General features: G+C 43.2%; 2 protein-coding genes across 2 annotated transcripts; one reads left to right on the forward strand and one right to left on the reverse strand.

Moving 5' to 3' along the window:
- Positions 1 to 732: 732 nt before the first annotated feature.
- cfap45 (cilia and flagella associated protein 45) lies at positions 733 to 3,401 on the reverse strand. The gene is made up of 11 exons (XM_070543438.1): positions 3,233 to 3,401; positions 3,037 to 3,118; positions 2,639 to 2,783; positions 2,394 to 2,564; positions 2,135 to 2,313; positions 1,914 to 2,043; positions 1,706 to 1,852; positions 1,519 to 1,632; positions 1,249 to 1,442; positions 954 to 1,178; positions 733 to 875 (listed from the first exon to the last, which is right to left on the reverse strand). Exons 2-11 carry the CDS (start codon positions 3,090 to 3,092, stop codon positions 800 to 802), a joined length of 1,437 nt encoding a protein of 478 aa, XP_070399539.1. The 5' UTR covers positions 3,093 to 3,118; positions 3,233 to 3,401; the 3' UTR covers positions 733 to 799.
- Positions 3,402 to 6,296: 2,895 nt separating this feature from the next.
- slc37a4a (solute carrier family 37 member 4a) lies at positions 6,297 to 14,853 on the forward strand. Its single transcript, XM_070543441.1, has 8 exons — positions 6,297 to 6,665; positions 6,840 to 7,072; positions 9,145 to 9,388; positions 9,813 to 9,971; positions 10,058 to 10,143; positions 13,967 to 14,080; positions 14,159 to 14,297; positions 14,381 to 14,853. Exons 1-8 carry the CDS (start codon positions 6,518 to 6,520, stop codon positions 14,545 to 14,547), a joined length of 1,290 nt encoding a protein of 429 aa, XP_070399542.1. The 5' UTR covers positions 6,297 to 6,517; the 3' UTR covers positions 14,548 to 14,853.
- The last annotated feature ends 58 nt before the right edge of the window (positions 14,854 to 14,911 follow it).

Below are 14,911 nucleotides of genomic sequence, written 5' to 3' on the forward strand. Positions count from 1 at the left end.
CTTGTCCAGGCCTCACCACTCCATCCTCCCTAGATATTTAGCTCTTCTCCTTCAGCCTCTTGGATAAAGATGAGCTGTTGTGTTGTGTACAGTGTGTATGAGATTGTATTTGTGTCTGTGTGAGGCCCAGACCACAGCAAAGAAAGGGTCCTTTAACTGTGTGTTTGTGTGTGTGTGTACAGATGTAAACCTGATAAACTGAAACTTCTAGATGGAGACCCCTCCTATCTTGTTTTCTACCCGCTCTTCTGTCCCGTTGTTGGTGCTGTAGCCAGAACAAGGAGGCCGAAGAAGGCAGGCTGGTAGAAAACCACCTCTAGTGTTCTGGACGCTTGGTGAAGATCCATCTTCCTGTAGGTTTGTCTTTAGGTGGTAATGAGGAGTACATGGAGTGTCTGAACATCCAGATCTCTGTCTGGAATCGGATCCTGTGATTTACCTTGATGTTCCTGACTTCCTTACATGCTCTAAGCTGTGTGTAAAAGTGTCATCCTAACGCCAACATAGATTCCGTTCCATTCTGTTGTCATGCGTATTAATAAACCAGATCTGTCATTAAGATGTGAAAGAGTATGACTTAACTGAAGGAAAATACTATCCTAAATTTAAAAAGTCTCCACTTTACTGTCTGAGTGAAATATGTTCAAGTGGTTTTGCAAAATGCTGTGTGTGTGTGCGTTTAAAAAAAATACTGCAAATGTATATTTATCAGTCATTAAAACATCAAAATGGTCCATGTTTGAAACATTTTATTTTTGATTCTTCCAAACCAAAAGTTGGACCCTCGCAGAGGTTGGAATCATTTGAGAGGCAGGAGTTCCTCCTGGGCCTTTTGCTCCAGGTATCTCCAGTACTTTTCAGCGATCCCAGTAGCCCTGTAGATCCACAAGAGCATCAGGTTTAACACACACACACACACACCAGGGATTTGCCTCTGATACACCCACACTTACTTGAGCTCCAGCAGCTTTTTCTCTTTGAATTCTTTCAGACGCAAACGTCTCTGACGTTCTTGTTCCATCCGCCGATTGGCATCCTCCAAGTCTTTTATGCGCCTGGTGATGGCCGAGAGCTCCTGTTCCTTCATCTGCTGGCGGAGGGCCTTTGAGTGGTGGAGCATCTTCTGAAGCTGCCTCTCCTCTTGCTCCTTTTCCTTGGTTACTGCTTCCTTCTCCGCCCTGCATGGAAAAAGAGGAGCATTTATAGATTTGAAGCAAAAACAAGATAAATACATTTTTTTTTTTTTACCTCAGCAGCTTCTCGAGCACGGCCTTCTCCCGGTTGTTCTCCACAGCCAGGCACAGTTCTTTGGTTCTGACTTGGTCCAAGCGAGCCTCCCTCAGCATGGCGTCCTCGCGCACTCTCTTAGCAGCCAGCTCCTTCTGTCTCATCCTCCATTGCCTCTCTATACTTTCTTGGTGCCTACGAGCACGGAGCTCATCCTTCCAAATCCAAACAAGTACATTTTAAGCAGTCTGAATTTTCAAAGGGGGTCCGAAGAAAACCTCTGCTCCTGACCTGCTGTGCCTTGTAGTCCTGGGCCTTTTCCTGCCGAGCCCTCAGCCTCGCGATCTCCAACTCCTTCTCCTTTTTGATCCGCACCTGCTCTGCTTCATGCTCTGCCTGGCGTTCCTGTTGATTTAAAAAGTATAATAAATCCAAAGTATTGATCAGAAAAGAGGGTGGTTGTTGGCTTTAATCTGACCTGTGTCTTTCGCTGGTACTCTAAAATTTTCATGTCAGCCAGCTTCTCCTGTTCCAGCTTCTTCTCCCTGTTCTGCACGATCTCAGCATTGATGCGCTTGACCTCTTCCTGCAGAAGCTGCTGCCTCATTCTTTCCTTCTCCCGGGCCTAAAATAAAAACAAACTTTAGATGGAACTAGGATTGTAATCTACATAAATAGCTTGTCACCTTAAAATCCTCCTGCTCCATTCTCTTCTGGTTCTCTTCCATACGAAGCCTCTCCTGCTCTTTCTGATGATCCTGAATTAGTTTGTTCTCCAGGCGTTCTTGGATCTGTTTGCAAATTTGCTGCCTTCCTCTGAAATACAGCAGTTTTTATATAATCGGTACTGCTTCAACTTTTCTCAGCACTGTCCTGGTGGATTTTCATGTCAGAAGAATGTTCAAACCTGATCCTCTGCTCTTTGCGCAGCTCATCGATCTTGTTGGCTCTTTGCAAAGCCTTGTCGAGCTGCACCTTCATCTCGATTTCCAGATGCTTCTCCTCTTCAGCCAGCTCAGCCTTGATCTGCTTCTTCTCCTGGATCTGAACATCTCGTGTCGCTTGACACTGAGTATTCAGAATCAGCTGACAGACACACATTAAATCATTACGCAGATGTTCTTTCTGGTTTTGTTTGACATCCACAAGCTACAGTGTGCCCCCACCTGATTAAACTGTTTGATTTCGTCCTCTTGCTCCATCTTGAAAATGCGGGCCTGCTCCACCAGCTGCTGTGCATGCTCCTGGGCCTCCAGCTCCAGGTCGGTCGGGGCCCGGTTCTTCTCACAAGATGCTTCTATCTCTTTCCATTCATGCATTCTTTCCACTGCTGCTTTCTAGATCAGGGATTGAAAAGAAATCTTTAATATTTTAACCTGTCGCATATGAGTTTTTAAACAATACTGCCTACTCTTTGTTTCTCTCTTTCTTCGGCACAAGCCTGCTTCAAGGCCTTGCTCTCCTCCATAGTGAGGAAATGGGGTTTTGAAGTGACCCTCTCGAAGTCTGCTGCTAACAGAGAGGTGGACTTTTTTGGAGGATCCTTCCGTGGAATCCTGGTGGAATAATAAGAGTTCTGCTTTTCAGAATATAACATTTATAGTGCATTCCTTAACTGAAGTTGATGTTTGTCAAGCTGGTTTATGATTTACTTGTGAACTGAACACAGAACTCAGCTTTTTAATCATAGTTCATTCTGGTTTAACAAGGGCATCAACTGTTTTCACATAGTTTGATTCCATTGTTTCACCTAATAAACTATTATTCACTATATAGTATTATTACTTTTAGAATAGAGAAGTGACCAACCTGAGAATACGGATCAAGTCTTGGGAAAGGATCTGAATAGTCTCTTGTCCTTCCATCTGGAACAAATAACTATGGACCAATGCTAAAAACAGTAAAAGATAAAAATAAAACATTAACGAGATGTGATTTCTTCACTTTCTCAAACACAATGATTAATTCAGCTTTAGACTCAAATTCAGCGTTATGTAGAGCTTACCAGTATTCAGCGGCCGTTGTCCGTGGCAACAGGAAATAACTAAATATTTAGGGCTTTAAAAATACTACTTGGTTTGTGTCCGGTAACACAAGTTGAGAAACGCTTGTTTGTCGGTTGTCATGGGAACAGTTGCAATTTCCCCTGCCTAGATGTTGTCCAACTCATTTACTATTTATGGTTTTGACTAAATGGCCACAGGGACTTCACCCACACAACGCCCCATAATATAACCCACTGCCTCAAGTAAGTTCACTTTGCCAGCGTAAAGCAACCAAATCACGAACAAATTTAACCAGAAATGATTGTGTTTAGCCGAAAGAAAAGACCCCTGTCGTTAATTCTCGGTCCATGGCAGCTCGTTGTAGAGCCTGTTTCAAATATAAAACTAATACTATTATAATTCAATTTGACACAAGTTGACTTGTCGCTTAGATATTTTAATTATTTTTTTAAGAGGAAACTTTTCAAATCGCCATCCACGAGACGGGTTCTTTTTACATCCGGAAGTTAGCTCACGGATGCTAGTGCTTTTCATGCTAAAATCAGGTCACTTAGATGAACAACTATTTGAAAGCTATTTTTCATGTATGTTTGTAAGTGTTCATGTAATTCATTAGACTCTTGATAAAACAGTGAGATAGTTGCTTAGAAAAATAGTTTATGAAATGTCATTACACTCACTGGCAAAAGTTTGTTCTTTTGGGAAAAGGATTATGAGGGCGTAAATAATCATTCTTTCCGAAGAAACAGTAAGTGATTCTAATAGTATTGTTAGTTAAATTTGGCTTAGAACCGAAATTAAAACTGTGTATCTAACTGATTTGAACACAAAGGCGGTGTGGAGTCAAATGGCTAAGCCATTATATATATTTATGTCGATGGGCTAAACCCATCCAGCTACAATGCTTCAAAACCCTAGCCTGGCAAGTCATCCTATATATGTGAATATATAAACAAGCATGCAAACTTTGCAAGGCAAGAATTTAGTCTTGTTCACTAGATTATCAAAACCCGAGTTGATTTGATTTTTCTTTTCGAAATGATGAGGTGAAATCATTTCATCTAGTGGATTGAAACTGGAACAACACCTTGATTCTGGAAATTTATCTTCCCTTATCTGAATCAAGCTGGGAAAAAATGTTGTCTTGTGAATATAATTATGAAGAAGTAGGAGTAAAATAGCAGGAAGAAACTTTTTATTTAAAAACATTAAAATATTTACTTTGCAGAAGTCCTTCCTTTTAAATTATTTTAAAAATGTAACATTCCTGCAGAAGAAACGGGATAAGTCATCCCAATAGATTTTTCATGTAAATTTGACTTAGAAGCCAAATTAAAACTGTAATCATCTGACTGATTCGAACACAAAGGCTGTGTGGAGTCACTGTTGACCCCATCCAGCCACAGTGCCTAAAAACCCGAGTTTATGGGAATGATTAGTTGAAATATCGCCACCTAGTGGAAGAAATCAGGATCTACACATTGATTCACTCAAACTACTGGGAAGAGAGCTGGGCGGTGCGTGTAATTTTGAATTCTAGGATGTCCAAGGAAGGTTCCGCCTTTCTCGCATCTGATTGGCTGGAAGGGCTCTCCTACGATTGGCTATAACGCTATATACCTATAACTAAATATATAAACATATATATATATATATATATATATATATATATATATATATATATATATATATATATATATAAACCCTAACCCTATAACTATAAACTGCTGTAAACGGAAACAATTTCCCCCCGCTGCGGGTTTTTATGTTAACAGCCAGATCTTAAGTAGTTTTTTTGAAGAAAATGTGATTTCATCACTATAATTAACATCCTTTCCAGTTTAGCAACAAACCCGTTTCAGTTTCTTTCATAAAAGAAACTGAAAAACGTCAAAATTTGTCATTAGTTTAGAAATATAGTATTCAATTATTTTTTTATAAACTACATTCTTGACTCTGAATTATTATGAAATGTGTGTTTCCCTGGCAGTCCAAAGAACCCAAGTTCACATTAAATTACATATTCAAAGACCAATTAGGTTGATAATTCATATTTATATGGAATATCACATCTTATTGATCATTCAGTAATAGTAACTTCCAACACGTTACATAATAAATCTTGTTGAATTTTATCACACTGTAGACTGACTTTTTATCTGCTGGCTCTATTGGGGTTAAGGCTGTTTACAAGTTAGAGCACATCTCTCATCATCAGATTAAATGTGTATCATTTAATCAAATTTTAATTTAAAGCTGATTATGATTTAGACATTTTTCACCAGTTTTCATTACTCTAGAAAATAAACGGACCACATGCACACAGCTGGGCAGAATAGGGATGTTGTATTAAGTTTAATATGCAGGTAAGGAACATATGTTTATCCTATGTACTCTTATGCTTGAGAGCCAATTATAAAGTCCAACATTTTGACAAATGCAACAAGATTATAAATTCACTTTTTACGTTTTTTAGTTTTTTATAGAACATAAAATATTTTTGCAAAACAGGAAAAAGTGGTTATTATAGCGCTAAGTTCACATTTTCTTTACAAAACTCCCCAAACCAGCTTTCTGCTGGTGGGAAAGGGACAGTCTGCACTTGGCGAGGACAACCGGTTCGTTGCTGAATGAAATAGCCAATCGTAGTGGAGCCTTTCTAGCCAATCAGAGACGAGAAAGGCGGGATCTTCCTTGGACATCCTAGGATTTCAAATAAATCAATAGGATGCGGAAACTTGTTTTAAAACCTGTTTTAGTCCGATGAAAGGATTTTGACTGAAAGGAGCGGCCTGAGCAGGAAGAGGTCAGATTCTTCCTAGAAAGGTAACTAATAGTATGATTTTTATTTCAGTGTTGTTGCACTTTTATGTTGGGTTGTGGTGTTTTATCCTGAGATGTGTCTCTGTGGTGTCTCGCCAGCTCATGTCCCCCTGCTGTGGGGTGACTATTGGACTTCCTGGTAAATGATTAAACACATCAGCCTGAAGACTCCCTCAAAACATCCACACATGGACAAACAACATCAAAGGACACAGGGACAGCACTGGCACTGCTGAGAAAAATGGTCAGTAGGATATCTGTTCCCTCTCTTGCCCGACAGCAGCCCATTCTGAGGGTAGAGAGGTTGACCATTAACCTCTGACTGAAACACCTCCTCTCCTGTGAGCAGCTGCTCCTGCACACCAAAGCAAAGTTCACACATCTGTCAGAAGGCAGGCCTTCACTCCACTGTCAGGAAAAGCTGGGTTTTCTCCACTTTTGCAACAACTTGAGCTCCAGTCATGGCCACGGCCAGTTATGGATACTACAGAGGCACCATATTTCTGGCCATGTTTGTAGGCTACACATTGTATTACTTTAACAGAAAGACTTTCTCCTTTGTGATGCCTTCACTGATGGAAGAAATAACACTGGATAAGGATGATCTGGGTATGAGCTGTTTGATTTTGCCACAATTTAATGTCATTTCAGTGCGTTATTTGCTTCAGCAAGTGAATTTTTGGTATTTCTCATTTCTGAAATTCCAAACGTGGTCTGTTTTACAGTTTGTGCTATAACAGAACTGAATCTAAGAAATGTTTAAGACTCTTTCTCTGTGTTCAGGGATGATCACCAGCAGTCAGTCACTGGCCTATGCTATCAGTAAGTTCATCAGCGGTGTGCTTTCGGACCAGATCAGTGCTCGCTGGCTCTTCTCCATTGGTCTGTTCCTGGTAGGAGGCATTAACGTGGTCTTCTCGTGGTCCACGACCGTCGCCGTCTTCTCTGCCCTGTGGTTTATTAACGGCCTGGGACAAGGTCTGGGCTGGCCCCCCTGTGGGAGGGTGCTGCGTAAGGTACATGATCTGTAAATCAGCATCTGGATTATGATTTGGAACTGCCTTTGACTCACTGCCTGTATAAACAATAAACAACAAAGTAAATACAAAATACCAAACATACGACAAATAAGGCGTTTTATCAGATTATTGAGGTACATGAGTGGATGTAGAGTATAGATGAGGAAATATGCAAAAAACCTCATTTATATTATTGTCATGCACACTTATGTTTTAAGAGAGATTATCTATAGTGTTGCACAGATAGCAGTGCTATAAAAGTAGAGAAGAGCTGCTACGGGAGTCTGGATGTCCATGAAGACTAGCCTGCAAGCCTTCTTGTATATTTAAATATATAATCTGACCACAACTCGTAGACAAAGCTTAGTCATCGGGTGAAATCTGCAGTTGTCTTTAAACTGTGCACGCAATTGGACAGCTCTAGAACCAATCAGAGCTATGAACAACATGACGTAATCGTTGCTACAGAAATTAGTCAGAATCAGAATAGGTTTATTGCCATTGTCAGTGAACAAACAATTCACAAACTAGGAACTTGCTTCGGTACTAATGTGCTACATATAACATGAATAATAAGATTTAAAATAGAATAAAAAACTAGAATAAAACTTTCAGCTATAAAAAATGGCAGGTAATGGTAACATGGCCGATAACGTGACTTTGTGTCGAGTACAGAAGAGCAGCATGGTTGTGTGTTTATAATCTATTCACAAGTCTAACGGCAGATGGAAAGAAGCTGTTCTTATGGCGGAAGGTTCTGGTCCGGATGGACCGTAACCTCCTGCCTGAGGGGAGCGGCTCAAAAAGTCTGTGACCCGGGTGCGAAGGGTCAGCTGCACGCCCCCGAGTTTTGGAGACGTACAGGTCCTGGATGGATGGAAGGCTGCAGCCAATTACCTTCTCAGCAGAGCGCACAGTCTATGTTTGTCCCTCACTGTGGCTCCAGCGTACCACACAGCGATGGAGGAGGTGAGGATGGACTCAATGATGGCCGTGTAAAACTGCACCATCATCTGGGCCGGCAGCTTGGCCTTTTTCAACTGCCGCAGAAAGTACATCCTCTGCTGGGCCTTTTTGAGCAGGGAGCTGATGGATGGCTCCCACCTAAGGTCATTTGTGACGGTGGTTCCGAGGAAGCGGAAGGAGTCCACAGTGGTGACAGGGGTGTCCGTCCGCCACAAATCCGCCACACCCACTAAAAAAACTGGAAGTAGGTCAGACAGCGTTGATGTTCTGACGTTTAGAAGCTCTTCACGGGTGTAAGAGCACGCTGACACACAATTTACAGACAAAAACAAACAAAACACGACGCACGTTAGCACCAGGGCGTCCTTCCTCGGCGCCATCTTGGTTTTCCCAGTGGCACAGACCTTTATACACCATCAAAAAAGTAGAAGAAGAAGCAAATGCAAGTTTTTAAATAAAGGATTTAAGTACTTATATCTGCTCATGTCTCAAAGAAAAGCCCAAGTCTATCCAAAGTCGATGGCAAATCCTTTCCAAACGAACGTCGGTCATGAGTCGATGTCATCTTTGTAGTTTTTCTTTGTCACAGCTCTAGTGATAAGCCTGTCCACTGACAGAGCACTGTTATTGGCTGGACCTAAAATTGTTCGGACCAATGGTAGACCTGCTGAGGCTACAATGGAGCATGGCTCGACTGACCTAAAGAGTAAAATCTTTTGCTAGAGCTACAGTTTGTCTAGATTTCCAAACTACATACAGAGAGAAATTCCATTCAAAAATAAGCTTTTTTTTCTCTAAACGTTGATGCTTGGCAGTAAAACCAAATGGAAATTTTTTCGGATGTTGCACAAATGACCATGCAAGGGTTGTAAGTGAGACGTGTTTTGCTGCCAGTGTGTTTTGCCCTCGCTCTGCCATATTAAAACCACATGCGAGTTTTGTCTTTGAAAGGGGCAGATTATTAAAGATGCAACTTGTTATTAGGTAATAAAAACACATTTAGTGGAACAACACATTGGTCTCTGAATTGTAAGAATCAGGAATGTACTCAAAGTTAATCCATACTCATTTATCATATCCCTTCCTGTCTGCTCTGCCCTCAGTGGTTTGAGCCATCTCAGTTCGGGACATGGTGGGCCATCCTGTCCTGCAGCATGAATCTGGCTGGCAGCCTGGGTCCCATCATTGCCACGGTTCTGACTCAGAGTTACAGCTGGAGGACGATACTGTCCATCTCCGGGATGACCTGCATGGCTGTCTCCTTTCTTTGCCTGCTGGTGATCAAGAATGAGCCAAAAGATGTGGGGCTTCCTAATATAGAGGCGGCGGCCAAGAAAGGTGGAGGAGGTGAGGCTGGTGTTTGGTGGCTATTTGGCCAGAAATGCGACTGAACTTCTTATCAGAAAGACTTTTGTTGCAACAGAAGCAATGCTGAGATAACAAAAATATGTGTGTTGTCATGTGGCTGTAGTAGTGCTGGGACTAAAGGTCACTAATGGACTGGACTCTGCACCCTCAGTGTCCTTCACATGTAGCTTGTTTACAGTGAAGTTGGTGGGTACAGCTCTGGAGAGACCACAGCACAGCTTTGTGATATCATGGCCACGTGTTTGACGGCCATCCCATAGTGTCTGCTGGATTTTAACAAGAACGCCCCATTCTCAACCAAATTGCACTAATTAGCAAAAGTGACACATCTCTAAAAAAAATCCAAATCAGAGAAACTGATCCTTCTTGTTGCCACCTGTTTCTCCATTTGTTGCCTGCTCAGGGACCTCCAGCACTGAAAGCACTCTGTCAGAGTTCCTGCTGTCCCCCTACCTGTGGCTGCTGTCCATGTCCTACCTGGTGGTGTTCGGGGTGAAGACGGCTTGCACCGACTGGGGCCAGCTGTTTCTCATCCAAGACAAGGGCCAGTCCACACTGATGGGTACCCAAGAAGGATAGAGCAGACACACACCTTCAGGGTCTGTTGAGAGTGGAGCTCACAGCGAATTACCATTTTCATCTTCACAGGAAGCTCCTACATGAGCGCCCTGGAGGTCGGAGGCCTACTGGGCAGTCTTGCTGCTGGTTACCTCTCTGACAAGGCAGTGGCCAAAGTATGTTTTTGATTGTTTTTGTTCTCAAGAAAACCCAGTTTTATTGCAGATTCTCCACATTCTTACATTTGACAACAATATAAATCGTAGCTAATAGGATTTTTTTATCCACTACTTTTAAACTGACTGGTGAACCTCTGCTCTAGGATGCTCTTTTTATACCCAGTCCTAAAGCCCTTTTCAGATTGGCATTCTGGAATATGTGGACAATTCAGTCCGGTTTTTAACCAGAACTGTGTTTTCAGACACACCACTTTTGTACCTGAACTTGTCCTTTCGGCAGCCTTCACACAGCAGGGAAAAGTTCCAGATGTCTGAGGGGGAGGGGTGGGAAGGCTGTACCCGGATATTGCGTAAACATAGTGCGGCGGGCGACCATGCGTCATTTACCCAAACAAAGCTATTCAGTCAAACATGGCAGACGAAGAGATAGAATTCCTCTCACTGATCGGACTTATGTTTAGCATAATTCTGCGCTCACGAAGACGCATCAGAGACCTGGATGACGAAGCTCAGTGGTTAAAAGGAATCACGAAAGCGGTGTAAAGCGCTCCGTCGTGCATCTAGGCAAGGCCGGATTAACCATATGGGCAACTGGGCAATTGTCCAGGGCCCACAAACTGTAAGGGGCCCAGGGCAGCAAGGGCACGAGCAAAATACTGTATCTGTAATCTCCCGCTTTATATTAAACTAGGGTGACCGTACGTCCCGTTTTCCCCGGACATGTCCACTTTTCACTCTCTGTCCAGGCGTCCGGACTGCGGGTTCTTGTATTGATGAAAATATCTGGTTTTTCATCCAGGAGCAGGGATCGAATTATGGGGGAGCTGTATATCCTACACATCCAGGGGAGCCGGAAAAAAAGGTTTCTACCTATATTACATCATTTATGGACTCTTTGGAGCAGAGAGCAGCAGAGCGCTGATCGTTGTTGCGCAGCGCTCCAGGCAGCTGCTTCCAGCGCACGGTCCGTTCTCAAAGTGGCGCAACCAAAAAACTATAATTAGCACACGATCGGTCATGTCCGCACATGTTCTCTACTTTCTGTCTTATTTGTGCCTGAAGCGCTCTGCTACTGCGGAGCTTATCACCTGTGCTGCGGTGATTTCACCTCACTGACGCAGCATTGAGGTCAGGAGATTCCTTTGATCTGCTCAAAAGTAACTGATGAGGTGAAAAAGTAAGAATCCTGGCAGCAGTTTTTCTGGAGAGTTTAGAGGAGATGCAGGAAGGTGAGAGACAGACAGGACAGGAAATAGTTAAATAAAAACAAGAAAACAAAACAAAGTGTTGAAAAGTAAAATGTAGGTAGATTTATCTCCACTACACGTTTCTACCTGTATAAAACAATAAGTTACACACATGTAATATTTATACATCTGATACAATTCATCACCTTCAAAACTCAGTCACACACCCAGGGCCGTTTCAAGACATTTTGGGGGCCAAGGCAAAATGATAACCCCCCCCCCATAACTGGGCTCCCAAGAAGCCTCTGTGTAATCCATACCCTCTCCAGTAGTGTTAGTTATACAGTGTTTATAAAAGCCCCTCAGACATTACTGTCATGTTCTAATATTATCAGATGAAAAACTAAATTATCAGACATGCTGTCTCATCTGCTGCTTTTCTAAACTTGCAAAAAGTAACAAAATCATTTGAAAGCCACTATTTGTGGATTCTCTGAAAGTTTCAACTTATTTTTTCATTGAACCTTTCGTCTGATCTCACAGCTGAAACAAGCATCCTTAATAATCTGTACACAGGAAGCTTACCGATGCTGTAGTAAAACAAAAGGCCGTCGTCGTCGTCGTCTTCCTCCGCTTATCCGGGTCCGGGTCGCGGGGGCAGCATCCCAATTAGGGAGCTCCAGGCCGTCCTCTCCCCGGCCTTGTCCACCAGCTCCTCCGGCAGGACCCCAAGGCGTTCCCGGACCAGATTGGAGATGTAACCTCTCCAACGTGTCCTGGGTCGACCCGGGGGCCTTCTGCCGGCAGGACATGCCCGAAACACCTCCCCGGGGAGGCGTCCAGGAGGCATCCTGACCAGATGCCCAAACCACCTCAACTGGCTCCTTTCGATCCGGAGGAGCAGCGGTTCTACTCCGAGTCCCTCCCGAATGTCCGAGCTCCTCACCCTATCTCTAAGGCTGAGCCCGGCCACCCTACGGAGGAAACTCATTTCGGCCGCTTGTATCCGCGATCTCGTTCTTTCGGTCATTACCCAAAGCTCATGACCATAGGTGAGGATTGGGACGTAGATCGACCGGTAAATCGAGAGCCTGGCTTTCTGGCTCAGCTCCCTCTTCCCCACGACAGATCGGCTCAGCGTCCGCATCACTGCAGACGCCGAACCAATCCGCCTGTCGATCGAAAACAAAAGGTATAATAATTTATTATTAATAAAACCTTGTTGCAGCACTAAAGCAGAAAAATTAGATTTTGCAATAAATATGCTAAATATTTATTGTTTTAGAGCCTTTTTATTGGCAGAATCTGATATTAATTTAGTTCTTACAAAAAATGGGTCCCAACATGGTTTGTGTGGCATTGCCATAGTGTGACGTCATAGGCACAGATCCCCTGTCCTCTTGTTTGGAAATGGAAATATGGTCACCCTATACTAAACAAACTGTCCACCCGGGCTTTTGCGCTGCACAGAGACGCTTCGCTGCCTATGACTCTGAACGTCAGTTGAGAGTCAGTCTCATGCAGACTGACCAATGAAGAGAGGGCCTCAAGTTAAGACCCTCTCCTCATTGGTCAGTCCACGAGGTGGGTCAAAGGTTACCCTGAGCGGGTTACGTGATGTTCAAGTATTGAGTATATTTACTGCATATTACAGTAAAATATTCTGTATGTGACCATATTATGGTGATCTTTCGGTCGTGATGATGGGGCCCTTTAACATTGTTGCCCAGGGTACAACAAAGTGTTAATCTGGCCCTGCGTCTAGGAGACGGTACCGTAGGAGGCGAGCTGCCATGGTTCGCCGCATGCTACAGAAGTGAGCTATCTAGGTGCGCACAGCGTCTCCCGGTCCCCTCCTCCTCCCTTTCCTCCCTGTACGGAACTCAACCTCACCAGTCTGAAGCAGCCGCCATGTCCATGACAAGTCCGGTCCTGTTACTAGGGGCTTCGTCCGGTTTAATTACGGAAAAGGTTATCCGGATGTTTGTATTCAGACACAAAGGCCTTAAGGACAGAGTCCCTAACATTTCCATTTTTCATGGCCTGTCTGAAGGGGGCTTTACTGACTTGCTGCAATAGAATGACCCCCATGTCCTAATTTCATAGGTCAACCGCTCCATTACATCGGTTTTGCCGTGTTGAACGGTTTGGTTTGTACCATGTTCTTGTGATAGATTTTTTGCAGGCTGCCAACACCATTTTCAGTAGGTATGTCTTCTTTTAACACCGTATTGCCCAGAATATTACCCAAATCCAGTTTAAATGACTCAAGTGTTCTATAACCCAGAGTTTTAATACTGCACAGGTAAACGTCTTCGATGACTAAACCAGAAAACACAGCACAGATCTGGCGTTTCCTTGCATTTGTTGCTAATTCTGGGTGTGAAAATGTACCGAGTCACATTCTTCCAACAATATAACCTCCATACTCAAGATAACGTGAATGTGTGTTAGCCAAATATGCTACCATTTGTCTTCACTCAAAACTATTTGTCTGCATACGTTTGTGTGGTACAAAAGACTATACTTCTTTCACCTGTGGCTCTTGTCCTACATATTTTATGTCTCTCTAATCTAAAACACCCAACCCTTTCCACAAAGCCACTAAAACCATCATATACTTACTTCTACAGCAAGGGATGAGAGTCTACGGCAACCCCCGTCATTTCATTCTGATCTGCATGATGGCTGGAATGTTTGGGTCCATGTACCTGTTCAGAGTCACCGTTGGCGCAGACAGCTCAAAGGTAAAAGCCCATAATCGTGGGATGTTAATGGTTGGATTGTTTTAGATAACAGGAGCATTCCTCGTTTGTACTTCTTAGGTGTGGATCCTGAGCTTAGGGGCTGCCTTTGGCTTCTCCTCCTATGGACCAATAGCGTTGTTTGGAGTCATAGCCAATGAGAGTGCTCCATCTAACTACTGTGGAACATCACACGCCATCGTTGCCCTGATGGCCAACAGTACGTTCAGTTAGCCGTCACCAAATTCAACTTTTGTGCAACAATGTTCAGTGTGTGTGTTCTAATGTCCCCGTTTCCCGCAGTTGGTGGCTTCCTCTCTGGATTACCGTTCAGCACAATCGCCAAGCACCACGGCTGGGAAACGGCCTTCTGGGTAGCGGAAGTCACCTGTTTGGTCACTACCATCGTTTTCATCCTGTTACGAAACATCCGAACCAAGATGGGACATGTGTCCAAGAAGGCCGACTAACGTCCCACCTCACCCCCACAGTGCCCAGATAGCCTAGTATTTTTAAATGTTCTTATCATTTTAAAACTGCCTCTTAGCTGTCAGTCTTCCGGAGCAATAAGTATTTAGTTTGTTACTCAACAAGAGAATGTGACAAATACACACGTAGAAGCAGTTTAGTCTCCTAACGCTTCAGCACTGGAAAAGATCGTCATTTAAAAACCAATTTTTACATCATTTGTGTCTGAAAATTGCTGTTATGAATGGAAGTGCAATACTCTAATCTTTTAGAAATTAAAGTGTGGTCATTTGTGAGACCATCAAAGACTCGTGGAGATGATTGTGTTTTTAGTCCTGGCTCAACGTCAGTGTGCATGAAACCAAA

The sequence above is a fragment of the Nothobranchius furzeri genome, chromosome 13, assembly GCF_043380555.1.
Source record: "Nothobranchius furzeri strain GRZ-AD chromosome 13, NfurGRZ-RIMD1, whole genome shotgun sequence".
Taxonomy (NCBI): domain Eukaryota; kingdom Metazoa; phylum Chordata; class Actinopteri; order Cyprinodontiformes; family Nothobranchiidae; genus Nothobranchius; species Nothobranchius furzeri.

Coding starts and splice junctions, on each gene's coding strand:
- cfap45 (XM_070543438.1), bottom strand. CDS start 3,092: ATGGAAGGACAAGAGACTATTCAGATCCTTTCCCAAGACTTGATCCGT. Junction 2,565..2,638: donor AAGAAAGAGAGAAACAAAGA/GTAGGCAGTATT, acceptor TCCCTGATCTAG/AAAGCAGCAGTGGAAAGAAT. Junction 1,179..1,248: donor GTGCTCGAGAAGCTGCTGAG/GTAAAAAAAAAA, acceptor TTTTCCATGCAG/GGCGGAGAAGGAAGCAGTAA.
- slc37a4a (XM_070543441.1), top strand. CDS start 6,518: ATGGCCACGGCCAGTTATGGATACTACAGAGGCACCATATTTCTGGCC. Junction 7,073..9,144: donor GTGGGAGGGTGCTGCGTAAG/GTACATGATCTG, acceptor CTCTGCCCTCAG/TGGTTTGAGCCATCTCAGTT. Junction 10,144..13,966: donor CTGACAAGGCAGTGGCCAAA/GTATGTTTTTGA, acceptor TTACTTCTACAG/CAAGGGATGAGAGTCTACGG.